At 38.9% G+C, this 15,308-nt stretch overlaps 1 protein-coding gene across 6 annotated transcripts in view; it reads right to left on the reverse strand.

Moving 5' to 3' along the window:
* The window catches only part of LOC138648709 (uncharacterized), a 131,407-nt gene that overhangs the window by 84,676 nt on the left and 31,423 nt on the right, over positions 1-15,308 (reverse strand). For 4 of the 6 annotated variants that reach the window (XM_069738536.1, XM_069738538.1, XM_069738535.1 and 1 more), the window contains exons 19-24: positions 14,035-14,178; positions 9,522-9,723; positions 8,902-9,080; positions 8,163-8,306; positions 2,969-3,170; positions 2,223-2,353 (exon numbers count right to left, since the gene is read on the reverse strand). The exons of 1 other annotated variant lie outside the window; for it this stretch is intronic. In XM_069738536.1, coding sequence (XP_069594637.1) covers positions 2,223-2,353; positions 2,969-3,170; positions 8,163-8,306; positions 8,902-9,080; positions 9,522-9,723; positions 14,035-14,178 — 1,002 coding nt within the window. The remainder of the gene's footprint in view (positions 1-2,222; positions 2,354-2,968; positions 3,171-8,162; positions 8,307-8,901; positions 9,081-9,521; positions 9,724-14,034; positions 14,179-15,308) is intronic. One more of the 6 variants, XM_069738540.1, reaches the window with a different exon arrangement.

Raw genomic sequence — 15,308 nt, forward strand, 5'->3', positions numbered from 1 at the left:
AGTTATACATTTTTATACTATTTTCTTTACATTAAATTTCTAAAGGACTGAGTTACTTTGGGTCTCAAGAAATGTACCCTTAACAGATATGTATAACTTGGAACCCCACAATCACTAGATTGGAAGTTCTGAGAGCCTTATATTTATTATACTGCACTCATCGCAAGGAGAAGTGCAAATAGAGAAATGACGGACGAGCACTCGGCCACTTCATTCAGAGTCAATGCAGCTGACGCACACAGTGAAGTACAGTGCTCCTTTTTTCCGTCAGTCCGATTGACAAATGAGTGGTTGAATATCTAGAAATGCATTGGTAAAACTCAAAACCTCCTTCCGTGATGCAACTGGTAAAAAATCTACATGAAATAGTAGTATAAATTATATCAGACTTTCTGATAGGACGTCCGAGGTCAGATCCCCTGCTTTGATGCGGGCTTCGGTGGTTTTGAACAGCTGACATGTGCTCACAATAGCGGCGGGTGGAATCGTGATTCACCCGCCACTATTAACTAGTTAAATGCCGCTGTCAAATGCTGACAGCGGCATTTACCTACCGCTTCCGGCCATCGTGCTGGAAATGAGCGCATCGCTGACCCCGTCACATGATCGGGGGTTAGTGATGTGTCGGCATAACAACCAGAGGTCTCCTTGAGACCTCTATGGTTGTTGATGCTGGATTGCTATGAGCGCCACCCTGTGGTCGGCGCTCATAGCAAGTATGCAATTCAGCTACATAGGAGCGATCTGAGCTTCGCTCCTATGTAGCAGAGCCGATCGAGTTGTGCCAGCTTCTAGCCTCCCATGGAGGCTATTGAAGCATGGCAGAAGTAAAAAAAAAATGTTTTAAAAAAATATGAAAAAAAAAAATATATATAAAAGTTTAAAACACCCCCCTTTCACCCCATTCAAAATAAAACAATAAAAAAAAATCAAACCTACACATATATGGTATCGCCACGTTCAGAATCGCCCAATCTATCAATAAAAAAAGCATTAACCTGATCCCTAAACGGCGTAGCAAGAAAAAAAATTGAAACGCCAGAATTATGTTTTTTTTGGTCACCGCGGCATTGCATTAAAATGCAATAACGGGCAATCAAAAGAACGCATCTGCACCAAAATGGTATCATTAGAAATGTCAGCTTAGCGTGCAAAAAATAAGCCCATATCCAACCCCAGAACACGAAAAATGAAGACGCTATGGGTATCGGAAAATGGCACATTTTTTTTTTTTTTAGGAAAGTTTGGAATTTTTTTTCACCACTTATGGTGAGAGATATGGTGGAGATAAAAAATAACCTAGACATGTTTTGTGTCTATGAACTCGTAACGACCTGGAGAATCATAATGGCAGGTCAGTTTTAGCATTTAGTGAACCTATCAAAAAAGCCAAACAAAAAACAAGTGTGGGATTGCACTTTTTTTTGCAATTTCACCGCACTTGGAATTTTTTTACCGTCTTCTAGTACATGACATGCTAAAACCAATGATGCCGTTCAAAAGTACAGCTCGTCACACAAAAAATAAGCCCTCACATGGCCATATTGACGGAAAAATAAAAAAGTTATGGCTCTGGGAAGGAGGGGAGCGAAAAACGAAAATGAAAAAATTAAAATACCCCGGGTAATGAAGGGATTAAAATTATGGATATAAGAAAGATACCTACTAGCCTATGACAGCACAACAATGGCTGGCGGTCCTAACTTAATAAGCAGGTTTGGTTCACATTGATCCAATATGTATGAGGAACTTTCAAAATTAAATATTAAATATTAGGGACTGGTAACAAGATGGTTATCCTTACATCATATTACCTAATATTCCACTTAAGAAATGTGATTACATCCTGTGAGAAATCAGCTTTTCTAGATGCATTTTTAGTCACCCCTCAGCTAAGAGCAGGACTAGCTGTGTAAATGTTTGCTAATTGTAAACTAGTACATTCATTAACAGCAACCAAAAAAGTGGGGGGAAAAATGAAACACAAACTACCGTATATTAGAAAGTTGCAGCAGTTTCATTTACAATGTTATTAAGCTTTATTTTTACAAAAACAGAAAACTCTGAATGTAGCGTATGTCTGTAATATACCTGTATAAAAAGTATCTACAGGGTCGATTGCCGAGATTGTATTAAGAGAAGTCATATTTGTTTTAGTTATTAAAACACTTAGCTTTATATATATATATATATATATATATATATACATATATATAGATTACCTTTTATATTTTTCTCAGTTATTAAAGAGTAAGGACCCATGTAGTCTGTGAAAGATAGCAGAGATTGATCTTCAATGATGGTGTCTGTGGTTAGGTCATATTGGATTATATTAAAGCCAGCGATGCTGACCCTGAAAATCAAGAAATAAATATCATAGTTAGTATGGTCTGTTAAAGGAAACACAGAGCTAATACAGTCATGTTTATATCCATAGCTATAAGTCCTGCACTTCAATTCTGGGACCTCTCAGACATTACAGTGTAGGTGCTTCTGAAACCGCTGCACCCTAATATTACTCCATTGTGCAGATTGCTGCACTCTTCAGTTTGTTTATAATACAGTACTGTCTCCAGACCCCAGAGCATAATAAATGTAATATGTTAAAAATTAAAAAAAATCCTTGTACGCACCTCACCACTCACCTCTCCAGCCCCTCCGCTCCTCACCGTCACCTGTCTGGTCCACATCCCATCTTCAGATCATCGGTGCTCAAGGTGAAATCCCCGGGCTTCTTACACTGGGCCGGAATTTCCAGTTTTGATGAAGCATGAAAGGTTGCAGCATAAGTACATCACGGCGTGAGGGATTTCATTGCGTGTAGGGATTTCAGTACCCATAACGGTGATCTGAAGATGTGGCGAGGACAAAACGGGTGATGGCGAGGAGCGGAGGAACCTGTTAGGTGAGCAGTGAGGTAAGTATACAGTTTTCTCTATTTGGAATGTTATAAATATAAGGATGGTACCTGTACTGTAACTGGGGATCCAATGGTCCATTGATATAAGAATGAGTCTTTGATCCATCTCCCAGAAGAACACTTATCTTATCTGACTTTGCAAAATTTGTGATCTGTTCTTCTTCAAAGATATAGGTGACATAAGTGTTAGTTAGATTGTTCTTAAAATCATCATATGTTTTAGATAAAATTCCGTGAGGTTGGTGATCGCCTGAAAGGGAAAATCAACTATTTAGATTTTTAAAATTAATCACATTTAAAAGGGACATGAGCCCTGATTACTGATTACATAGAAGATAGCAAACCACCGTTGTGTGTGCCTTATAATAAGCGCTCCTATAATTTTCTACATTTTCTAATACACATTCTGAAGAGAGTTTATAAAGGCTATGAACAATTCAATGCATTGGCTTCTATGACTGAAATTGGCAACAGGGGAACAGTAAATATTTCAATAATGTTTTCCACTGGAAGAAAAAATGGCAAACAGCCATGACAACATTTGGTATCTTTCAAATCCTACGTGACAAAATAACTTACTGAGGTTCAAATCTAACTTTAATTTCTTTGCATCATATTTTATAATAAAATCTGGATTTTATAATTCCCAGTCGTTCTCAGTAACATCAAGCCATGAAGAAATATTCAGGAAGCCCTCATTTACTTTAACCTATGGGAAAGCTTATAAGTATAGTAGCCATTTCTACTATGTTTAAGACATTTTGAAAAATGTATTCTTTAGGGACTAATCTAGTTGTAAAGTTGTTTTCACTTCCAGGTGCTATCAGGGACTTATTTTTTTTTTGTTTGCTATTAGGCTAAGCTCTTATCAGCAAGTAGTTGCTAACTGTCTGTTCTGTGGTGCGAAATTCTCTACCACTTCAGAGCACTCCTGGCGGCAATTTTTCTATTTCCTGTGATGTCACTTCCACACAGCAGTTCCTTATTTTTTGCTCAGCTATGCTGATGGTGCGTCACTGCCTTCTCTTTTTGCTATCTTTGTTAACCCCTTAGTGACGGAGCCAAATTTTTGAAATCTGACCAGTGTCAATTTATGTGGTAATGACTCTGGAATACTTCAACAAATCCCAGTGATTTTGAGATTGTTTTTCATGACACATTATACTTTATGATAATGGTAAATTTAGGTTGATATGATTTGTGTTTATTTATAAAAAATATCAGAAATTTGAGAAAAATGTTAAAAAATTAGCAATTTTCTAACTTTGGATGATTATCCCTTTAATCCAGATGGTCATACCACAGCAAACCATTAATAAATAACATTTCCCACATGTCTGCTTTACTTCAGCACCATTTGTAAAATGTTATTTTATTTTGTTAGCATTTTAGGAGGTTTAAAAATGTAGCAGTAATTTTTCATTTTTTCAAGGAAATTTGCAAAATGTATGTTTTTAGGGACCTATCCATGTTTAAAGTGCCTTTAGTGGACCCCTATATTGGGAAACCCCCAAAAGTGATACCATTTTAAAAACAGCACCCCCTGACATATTGAAAACTGCTGTCAGGTAGTGTATTAACCCTTCAGGTGCTTTTCAGGAATTAATGCAAAGTGGCATGACAGAAATGAAAATGTGTATTTTTACTACCTAAATGTCTCTAACTTCTGAACAGGTTACAACAGCCGTCAGACTGTAAGGCCGCTATTTGGTCATGAATTGTCATGGCAAACATCAGGACCACACAATCATGATCGGAGGGCACCAATTGGGATAAAGAGGAAGCCCCCACACTGTTAACCATTTATAATGATGTAGTCACTATTGACAGCAGCATCTAAGGGGTTAAACAGATTTGGACGGTGCAAACACTGATCGTGGCTGATACAGCAAGTTGTCAGCTATAGTGGACAGCCGACAGCTGCTGGATTGTCACCTGTATGGGGAGGCTATTCTCTTATATCTCAGGTCAGTTAAAGACGTATTGGCGGTCATTAAGGGGTTAATGTAAAACATTATTTACATACTGCAATTTGCATGACTATTTGCCTATGACTTTTTCTTTTCCAGAAATTTGAACAATGAACTTTAAGATCTTTTTATTTACAGTAGGTTCTATCATTTCCCCTAGACTTGATTACAATGTGTTCATACTTATGGAACGGTTTTGAGCGCTGAACTACATTTCTCCTTCTCTAGTCTGTGTTATGTGTGCTATGTGATATCCATGGTTTGTTAAATTTTTCACAATGCTTAAATGAAAATGGAATTGATAAGAAAAGAGAAACACTACTCGATATTTATCATCCTAATTCTTCAGTTTTTAGAAATATCCCATATGTGGCTATAATGTGAAAATGTACTCACATGTAGGCCTCTAACATATAGGAGCACATTGTGGATTTTGTGGTCTTCTTTTAATTTGGATGTTTTTCCAGCACCAGTATACATTGACGCAGTGTTTAAAGTGTCAACATGTAAGCGATCAAAACCAAAAAGATCCAGTTTTGAAAACTACACCCCCCTATGAATTTACCTACTGAGTATTTTACCACACAGTTCTTTGAAAGAACTAAAAATAACTGGTTTGGGAAAATGGAAAATATTTTTTTTCTGATTTCTTTAAGATGTTTTAATGACAAATTTCTCATTTTCTCACTGAATCATAGCAGAAAACGTACCACAAAAACATGAATAATAATAATAAAAAATATATATTTTTGGGGAATATGTAAATCTTTTAGTTTTTTTTTTAAATTAACACCGAAATAAGAGATGAAAATTAGTAGCTTTATTACAGTCACATAAAATTATTTTCTGAGGAAAGCATCTATAAAGCGAGTCCTAGCAACTGAATCTATTTAAATATTGGATATCAGAGAACTTTTTACTATACATTTTTAAATATATCATTGTCTTTATTTTATGTATGTTGTCTAATATATGGTTATACATATTGTTGGATAATCACACCTAGAAGTGGGGTATGTGGGCAGCCATACGCGCCCATCTCTCAGGCTGCCTGTAAAACCTGACCCAGGTGCACCATACAGTCCTCTTAGTGCTACGTGCACTAGAGCAATATTCTAGGATGGCATCACAGATGACCACCATCTCTGCGATACATACGTACCTCCCATCAACTATATGTATGGTAACTGCCTTATATACCTCCCCCTCTGCCTAAAGTCATGGTGTTTGGCACCTTCTACTACTAGACAGGGGATTCTCGATAGGGCATTGGCTTCCAGGCTCTGTGTTTCACATGGAAGCTGAAATTTTGCAGGGCTAGAAACGAGTGGGTGACCCTAGCATTTTTTCCCTTTTTCTCCCTCATACACCTGAGTGCGGCATGGTCTGATACCAATTTAAATTTTCACCCTAACAGACAGTACCATAATGTGCCCACTGCCCACTTTGTAGCCAAGCATTCTTTTTCCACTATGGAGTAATTTTTCTCAAACATGGACAACTTCCAACTGCAGAACATCACAAGGTTTTCCTCTTTGTTAACTTCCAGAGGGTCAGTTTCAGTTCCTGTGAGACCACCTCAGCTTCCGGGGTCCACTTAGCCATAGCCGTCAACAGGGCTGCTATCAGGGTAAAGCTAAGTATAAAGCTTCGGTAGTAGCCCTTGATGCCAAGAAATTCCCTGACCTGCTTCTTTGAGAGCGGCTGCAGCCAACTCTGGATCGCTTCCACATTATTTATTTGTAGTTTTATGTCACCTCTTCCTACAACTTAGCCCAGATACTTGGCTTCCTGCATCCCAATTGCACACTTCTTAGTTTTGATGGTAAAGCCTGCTTTCCTTAGGGCGTCAAGTATTGCCTGAACTTTGCTAAGATAATTTCCCCAGTCTTGGCTGAACATGACGATTTAATCTAAGTAGGCCACTGCATACTTTTTATGGGGTGCTAAGTTCATGGCTCTCTGGAAAGTTTCCGGAGCTCCCTGTAACCCAAGTGGCATTCTGACGTACTGATAACACCCGTCTGGGGTCAAGAAGGCCGTTTTTTTCCTTGGGACATGGGCATTTGCCAATATCCTTTTGTGAGGTCAAAAGTGGTAATGTACCTGGCTGGCCCTAGCCTTTCAATCAGTTCATCTACCCTGGGCATTGGGTAGATGTCAAACTTCAAGACCTCATTGAGCTTCCTGTAGTCATTGCAGAATCTCCACTTGCAATCAGGTTTTGAAACCAGGCCAATCGAACTAACCATTCACTCTTGGACTCCTCAATGCCTCCGAGTTTCAACATATGACTTCCATGGATATTAGCTCTCGTCGGGCTTCGGAAATTTGATAGGTCTTCAAATTCACCCTCACATAGGGTTCCATCAGAACCTTGCATTCTATCCCCTTTGTACTCCCTGGTAATTCCGAGAACAGGTCCTTGTTCTGCTGCAGCAATTCCTGACACTGCTGTTTTGGGGCCTTCAACAGTGTCTCTGCTATCGCGACTCCTTCAACTGTCAGGTTCTGGCTTAACCAGCATACATGGAGTTTAAACTGGCTCTCTGTCTTGCCACGGCTTGACGAGATTGACGTGGTTGACCTGGTAGGGCTTACATCTTCTCGGTTGATTAATCTTGTAATTCACTTAACCAAGCTTTTCCACCACCTCATAAGGCCCTTGCCACTTGGCCAGGAACTTACTCTCCATGGTTGGAATTAGTACGAGAAATGGCTTCCCAGTGCTGAATTGCCTTCCTCCGGTCCACCGGTTGCAGACTCCAGCTTGAGCTTCTTGTGCCTGGAGAAGATGTCCTTTTACGATGGGTATCACCTTCGCAATCTTCTCCTGCATCTGAGTGACATGCTTGATGACGTTCTGGTGGGGTGAGACTCCGCCTTCCCAGGTTTTGTTCTTTATATCAAGGAAATCCCACGGATGTCGGCCATACAGAAGAGAACCCAGTAGAGGCCTATGGAACCTCCTGGATATAGAACAGCAGATACAAAGTCTCTTGTTAGCCAATCCTGGTCACACAGGCTGGATAGCATCCAGTACACAGCTCAGCAACTGTGAAGTAATATAATTAGGATTGCTAAGAGACAAAACAATAAAAAAGCACCAGAGTGGTAAATGAAAGACCTGAACCACATTATGCAAATTTACGACTGTTCCATGACTATCTTTTGTAAGCTTCCACATGGCCCCAAGAGGGGATACCCCAGCCATTTTACACTTCTGTATAATCCCTACATACTGTGTATGTCTCAAAAGAGTTATCCCTTACCATTCATCTCTGTTGTTACTACGACAGCATACGCCACTATGTCTCCATATGAAGCATGAAAAGGCGAGAACTCAACAGACATTGAACTGCGGAGTACAGATGGGTTATTCTGAACATCGTTATCTGGTAGACCTATGGAGAGATCTGGATAAAACATGTTCATTGGACTGACAATCTGTAAGTTAACAAATTATTATATTTTTACATTATTTGCTTTACTTTAAATTTCTTAAAGACTGAGCTAATGTTAGCCTCACTGGGATTTAAACTAAAAATAAATTAATCAATTTTCCACACAATACACTGTTTTCAGTTGACATTAGTCTAATGAATATGGGGCCTATAAGTGTTAGAGACCGGTGACTAGAGTTGAGCGAATATATTCGGAATCGGTCACTGAATTTGCCATATTTGTGCCATATTGGTACCCTATTCGTGCCGAATTCATGTTTGATGATCGGTTCCAAACATATTTGGTAATTTCTACTCTCACTGACTCTAATGCCGTTCGGCTTTGTTCAGCCAATATTGAAAAAACAATCATGAGTGGAACCGAATTTTGAAAAATTAGCTCAGCTCTACCCGTGATGTGTTGTCATTGCTTCTATCGCATGACTTAATACTCTACTTACAGAGATTATGTTTTATTTATATGTGAACCATAAAACTCTTTTACTGAATGTATCTTACAGTATATATGGAAAGTGACTGCTTTATAAGTATAATATCTGTCATATACCTGTGTAGATAGATTCCTCGGACCCGGATGTAGAGATGGGATTAATAGAAGTTGTATTTGTCTTACTTATTAACGAGTAAGGACCCATGTAGTCTGTGAAAGATACCAGAGATTGATCTTCAATGATGGTGTCTGTGGTTAGATCATACTGGATAATATTAAAACCAGCGATGCTGACCCTGAAAATCAGACGATGATTATTGTAGTTAGTGTGGTCCGTTAAATGAGTGATAAAGTAAAAATGTTCACATTCCTAGCGAGAAGTCCTTCATCTCAGTGCATTACCTGTTATAGGGGGTCTCCTTCATTACAAGCCTTATGTGAGGCTTGTAGGCAGTAGGGTTTAGATCCAAATCTAACCTCTGCATCTCTATAAAACGAGACTACTCATACTTATTTATTACTCCAAATAGTATTATTCTTTCTATTTTTATAAATATAAATATATAAATTGAGTGTATATATATATATATATATATATATATATATATATATATATATATCAGTACTTCACAAGAACCAAACATCAGAAGAATTGGTGCAAAAATATCTAAATCTCATCATATGATCTATGTAAAGCGCCATAATAATAAATAATAATATAAATATAGTCAGGATACCTGTACTGTAACTGAGGATCCAGTGGTCCATTAAAATAAGAATGAGTCTTTGTTCCATCACCCACATGAACACCTATCTTTTTTGACTGCGCAAAACTTGCTATCTGTTCTTCCTCAAGGATGTAGGTGACATATGTGTCCGTCAGCTTGTTCTTAAAATCGTCATATGTCTTCAATAAAATCCCTGAAGGTGGGAGATCGGCTAAAATGGAAAATGAATACGTTAATTTTTTTTACATAACTGGAAGCAAAATGGACAAGAGCCTTCATAACATAGAAGGTAGCAATCCATGATTGTGCATGCCATATATATTATGCTCCCCTATCACCTGGTATTATATAGTTACAGAGATGGAAAAAAGCCCTCGGTCCATCAAGTTCAGCCTTTCTCCACCAATTATTTTTTTTGGTTACCAAATTAACTAATTAACTATAACCCACAATGTTATGTGTATTGAGGAAATCATCCAGTCCTTGTATAAAAGCTGTTATAGTGTCTGCCATTACTGCCTCTTGTGGTTGGCATTCCACAGTCTGACTGCTCTAACTGTAAAGAACCCTTTCCTATTTAGCTGTCAGAATTGCCGTTCTTCCACCCGTAATGACTGCCCCCTGGTCCTTAGCATAGTCTTTGGACGAAATAAGTCCTGTGAGCTCCTTTGTACTGACCACGCATACATTTATACATATAAACAAGATCCCCTATGAGGCGTCTTTTTTTCTAAGCTAAAGAAACCCAACTTTTTCAACCTCTCATCATATGAGAGGCCTTCCATCCCTTGTAATAATCTAGTTGCCCGCCTTTGAACTGACTCTAATTTCTGAATGTCCTTTTTTAAATGTGGGTCCCAAAACTGGATCCCATGGTCTAGATGTGGCCTCACAAGCGATTTATAAAGTGGTAACAATACATTGGGATCGTGGGATTTTATCTCTCTTTTTATACACCCTAAAATTGTGTTTGCTTTTGCAGCTGCTGCCTGACATTGAGTACAGGTGCTCGGCTTACTTGAAACCAGAATCCCCTGTCCTTCTCCTGTTCTGTATCCCATGTATACTCCCATTTAATGTATATGGAGCTATAGGATTACTCCATCCTAGGTGCATTAGTTTACATTTATCTACATTAAACTTCATTTGCCAAGTGTTTGACCAAATTCTCAGTTCTGAGATAAAATCTGTGTTCAGTGAAGACAGACATTCCCATTACTGAGATAGAAGATGGCACCTGCCATTTTACAAAACTATATATTTGGGGGAACTGAAGAGCTTTTTTAGTTTTGGAAAGGCAATTCTGGAAAGGCTTTCCCATAAACTTCATCATTTTAACCCATTATCCACCTATGTCCTTTTTTAGGGACGCCTAATCTTTAGCTTCTAGCAACTAAGATTTTATAATTTTTATAATTAGGTCCAATTTTTTGTGTTGTGTTTGTAAAATGAATGTTTTCAAAATAGGAAATCATGTCATTGTCATTTTTAATTGAATATTGGGACGCCCTTATCTGAAAAATCCGTACTTGTAAAAATTTGAATTTGGCAAGTAATGGCTTAACAATTGATCCAGCAAGTATTTTAGGAAATTTGTTAACCCTTCGAGTATTTCTCGGTAAGAAAAGCAAAGTCGAGATTAATTTAAACAATTAAAACAGCACTCTTCAAGGAATTTACATGTGCCGACTATTTTCCCACAGGTTTGTTTTAGAATTAATATCGAATGAGGTGTGAAAACGAATATTATTTCTAATTTATGAAGATTATTTAGTGCCAACATTTTCTTTTTCACATGTGTTAGGAGGAAAAGCACCACTACTAGAATTGTTACGTAATTTTCCAAAGTACCGTAATTCCCCATATGTGGTTATAAACTGCTGTGTGGGCACCTGGCAGGGCTAAAAAAGAAATCAGTGTTAATTCATTTTTGTGTTGTGATGATTGACTGTTTTCTGGACATTTAATAAAGTGTTCCCTGTTTGTTACAAGAACCTTGTGCCAATGTGAATAGTACAGCACCATGGAATCAGTGGTGCTATATAAATAAATAATAATAATAATAATAATAATAATAATAAAATATGGCCAAAGCGCTGATTCCCTCCGTAGGCCATGTCTGTATTGCCGAGCCCCTAAAATACCAGAACAGCACAACCTGCCAAATAGTGACCTATTTTCAAAGCTATACAAATGAGAGAATTCTCCTAAGAGAACAGTTTGTACTTTGACCACAAGGACTATTCAAAGAATTTTAAACAATTTTTAAATGAAAAATTATATTTTTCTCAATAATGTTTTGTTTTCAGGCAAGTTTTTTTTTTTTTCATTTTAAGAAAAAAGAACCAAACACATGTTTCACAATTTCTCTCATATATGCCAATACTCTATAAGTGAACGTAAACTGCTATTTGGCTCAGGGCTAGGAGCGTAGCAGTCATTCTGACCCATCACTGTTTTCCAGAAATTATTCTGCAATATCTTGTGCAATTGAAAAATTGCAGTTTTACCAGTTAGATATGCCATTTCACTGACCAATATGATTCGCACAGATTCTACCACTGTAAAACACAGCTCTCTAAATGGTGTGCTTTATTTGCTTGCTTTAAAAGCTCCGATACCGGAGGTCATAATGTTTATAAAACATTTCTCCGAAAATGTACGACATACTGTACGTTTCATAATTGTACTTTGTCAGTCCATTACAGTCTACGGCTCTGACGAGTGGCGTTTCCAAATATATTAACGTTTTTTCACCAGACTTAATGGAGAGATCGTGATAAGAAAAGCCCTTAAACTCTGCAGCACACAGGGTATAGTAAAGTTTTTTGGGGAAGTGTTGATTGAAAAAAAAAAATAGCAATTCCATCACTGTTTCTTGGGGTTTTGGTTTTATAGCGTTCACCATGTGACATGTTAACTTTATTATGCAGGCCATAAGAATTACGGTGTCATGAACAAAAAAAATACACTTTATCTACTAAAATGCATTTTGTGTTATTCTCATCTGAAAGTCCCAACTTTTTCATTTTCAGTCAACAGAGGGCTAAGAGGTAATAAATCCCATCTGTGTCACTAAACACTCTACTCTGAGAGAGAGAAGTGGCCAAAAATGCACAAGAGAATAAAACTAATAAAAAAAATAACAATTTTATTAAATTTAAACACTAAATTAGACATACAGAAAATGATTGAAACAAAACAAATGCCTCTAATGTGAGGGACGCTGCTGGCTAAGGACCCCATTAAACACACACCTTGTAATGATAAGTACACATTAACAATCGAAAGAATAGAGGTAGCTTGCCTATCATGGCCAGTATAAAAAGCCTCAAAAGAAAATGAATGCTTAAATTGCTGGTGCTTGAGTAGGTTTATACTGGTCAGTGGCATATATTTGAATGCATGCAGATGTATCAAGGCCCAGATGTATCAAGGCAACAGCCTCAATGTCCTGAGACACTGCTATTTGCTAAAGGAACATGCCACCATTACAAGCCTAAATGAGTCAATGTGCCTGCATAACGTGCTGCTACTCAACATAAGAAAAAGGGCTAAGAGTCATAGAATATTACCTTTAGTGTGTGTGCGGTGTACGAGCTGCGTCCCTCCACCACAACGCATGTTTCGTCCCCACTTTTTCACGCCCCCCTCCAGATTTTATGTTTGCTAGTTCTGCACAACTTTAATCTTTTTTTTGTTGCCATATTCCAGGAGCCATAAAGTTTTTTTTGTTTTTTTCCACCTACAAATCTGTATGTGGGCTTGTTTTTAGCAGACAAGAATTTGATCAAATAGTACTATTTCCTATTCATATGAATATCATGTGATTATCCAGGTTAAGGAGTGAAGATCTTCTCTATGAATGTGATGAGTGTAGGAAGAGACCAGCCTATGATGAGAGCTGCTCGTGTAGGCCAACAATGTGAGAGTGAGACAGCTATTGTGAAAGAAAAAGCCATGTGTCATGGAGTGCATGGATAATGGTGAGAGCTCTGGAAGTGAACTGAGGAAGGGAAGAGTCCTGAATGTAGTGTAAGCGAAATTCTGGAGGATGAAATGTGGCCTGACATGTGTTAGTATACAGAGTGGGTCATATATGGGGAAAAACCTGGGTGGGCCATGTATATGGATACACCTAAATAAAATGGGAATGGTTGGTGATATCAACTTCCTGTTTGTGGCACATTATTATATGGGAGGGGGAAAACTTTTCAAGATGGGTGGTGACCATGGAGGCCATTTTGTAGTTGGCCATTTTGGATGTATCTTTATGAATGGCCCACCCAGGTGCATCCATATAAATGGCCCACCCTGTATAGTATATTCTAATAACTGTAAAAATGTTAAGCACTGTTTAAAGACTAGGCCTCTTATTGAGTAAAGTCCAAAGACTGTCTTGAGAATAATTTCACCCTGCCGCAAGACAGTCCCCAACCAGTGCTATACTACAGTACTGTATAAACAGCAGCTATATACCATCCGGCGCTCCCCTCACATACACCATAGAGTTATCCCTTACCATTCATCTCTGTTGTTACCACGACAGCATACGCCACTATGTCTCCATAGGAAGCATGAAAAGGTGAGAACTCAACAGACATTGCACTATGGAGTACAGATGGGTTATTCTGAATGTCGTTATCGGATAGACCTATGGAGAGATCTGCATAAAACAAGTTAATTGGACTGAAAATCTGTAAATTAATGTGGCATAATATTTTTTTTGCTTTTACCGTATATATAGTGGATAGTACTGTTTCTGCGTTTCCCATGCTTCCTCCCTGCAGTTGTTTTATACAGATGGAAAGCAAATAGTGTTCTGGTCATCCAAGCTACCACTGCATTTAAAGGGAACTTGTCACCCCAAAAATCGAAGGTGAGCCCACCGGCATCAGGGGCTTATCTACAACATTCTGTGATGCTGTAGCTAAGACCCCGATGTATCCTGAAAGATGAGAAAAAGAGGTTAGATTATACTCACCCAGGGGCGGTCCCAGTTCTGTTCTAGTCCAATGGGTGTCGCGGTCTGGTCTGGGGCCTCCCATCTTCTTACGATGACGTCCTCTTCTTGTCTTCATGCTGCGGCTCCGGCGCAGGCGTACTTTGTCTGTCCTGTTGAGGGCAAAGCAAAGTACTGCAGTGCGCAGGTGTCGGGAAAGGTCAGAGAGGCCTGGCGCCTGCGCACTGCAGTACTTTTCTTGACCCTCAACAGGGCAGACAAAGTACGCCTGCGCCGGAGCCACAGCCTGAAGACAAGAAGAGGATGTCATCGTAAGAAGATGGGATGCCCCAGACCGGACCGCAACGCCCATCGAACCAGAACAGAACCGGGACCGCTCCTGGGTGAGTATAATCTAACCTCTTTTTCTCATCTTTAAGGATACATCGGGGACTTATCTACAGCATTACAGAATGCTGAAGATAAGCCCCTGATACCGGTGGGCTTATCTCATGTTCGATTTTGGGGGGGACAGGTTCCCTTTAAAGTCTATGGGGCTGATGCAGACATCCAAGTACAATGCTCGTTAGTTTCCTTCAGCCTGTAGACAGGTGGATGGTTGCAGCTGCATGTGTCGTGGCCGTGTCACTATCACAGCACATGCATGGAGAGCCCAACAAACAGGCTCTCCATGCATGTGTTGTGACTGTGACACAGCCGCGAATCATGCAGCTGTTGCGCCGATCAGCTGATTGGCCGGTGCTATCCAGGAAGCCTGATTTCCCACTGCAGCTTATTCGGCAAGCGCTAGACTTAGCCGAATAAGAGGGAACCCGAGAAAATTCGCTCATCTA

The sequence above is a fragment of the Ranitomeya imitator genome, chromosome 9, assembly GCF_032444005.1.
Source record: "Ranitomeya imitator isolate aRanImi1 chromosome 9, aRanImi1.pri, whole genome shotgun sequence".
In the NCBI taxonomy this organism is placed as follows: domain Eukaryota; kingdom Metazoa; phylum Chordata; class Amphibia; order Anura; family Dendrobatidae; genus Ranitomeya; species Ranitomeya imitator.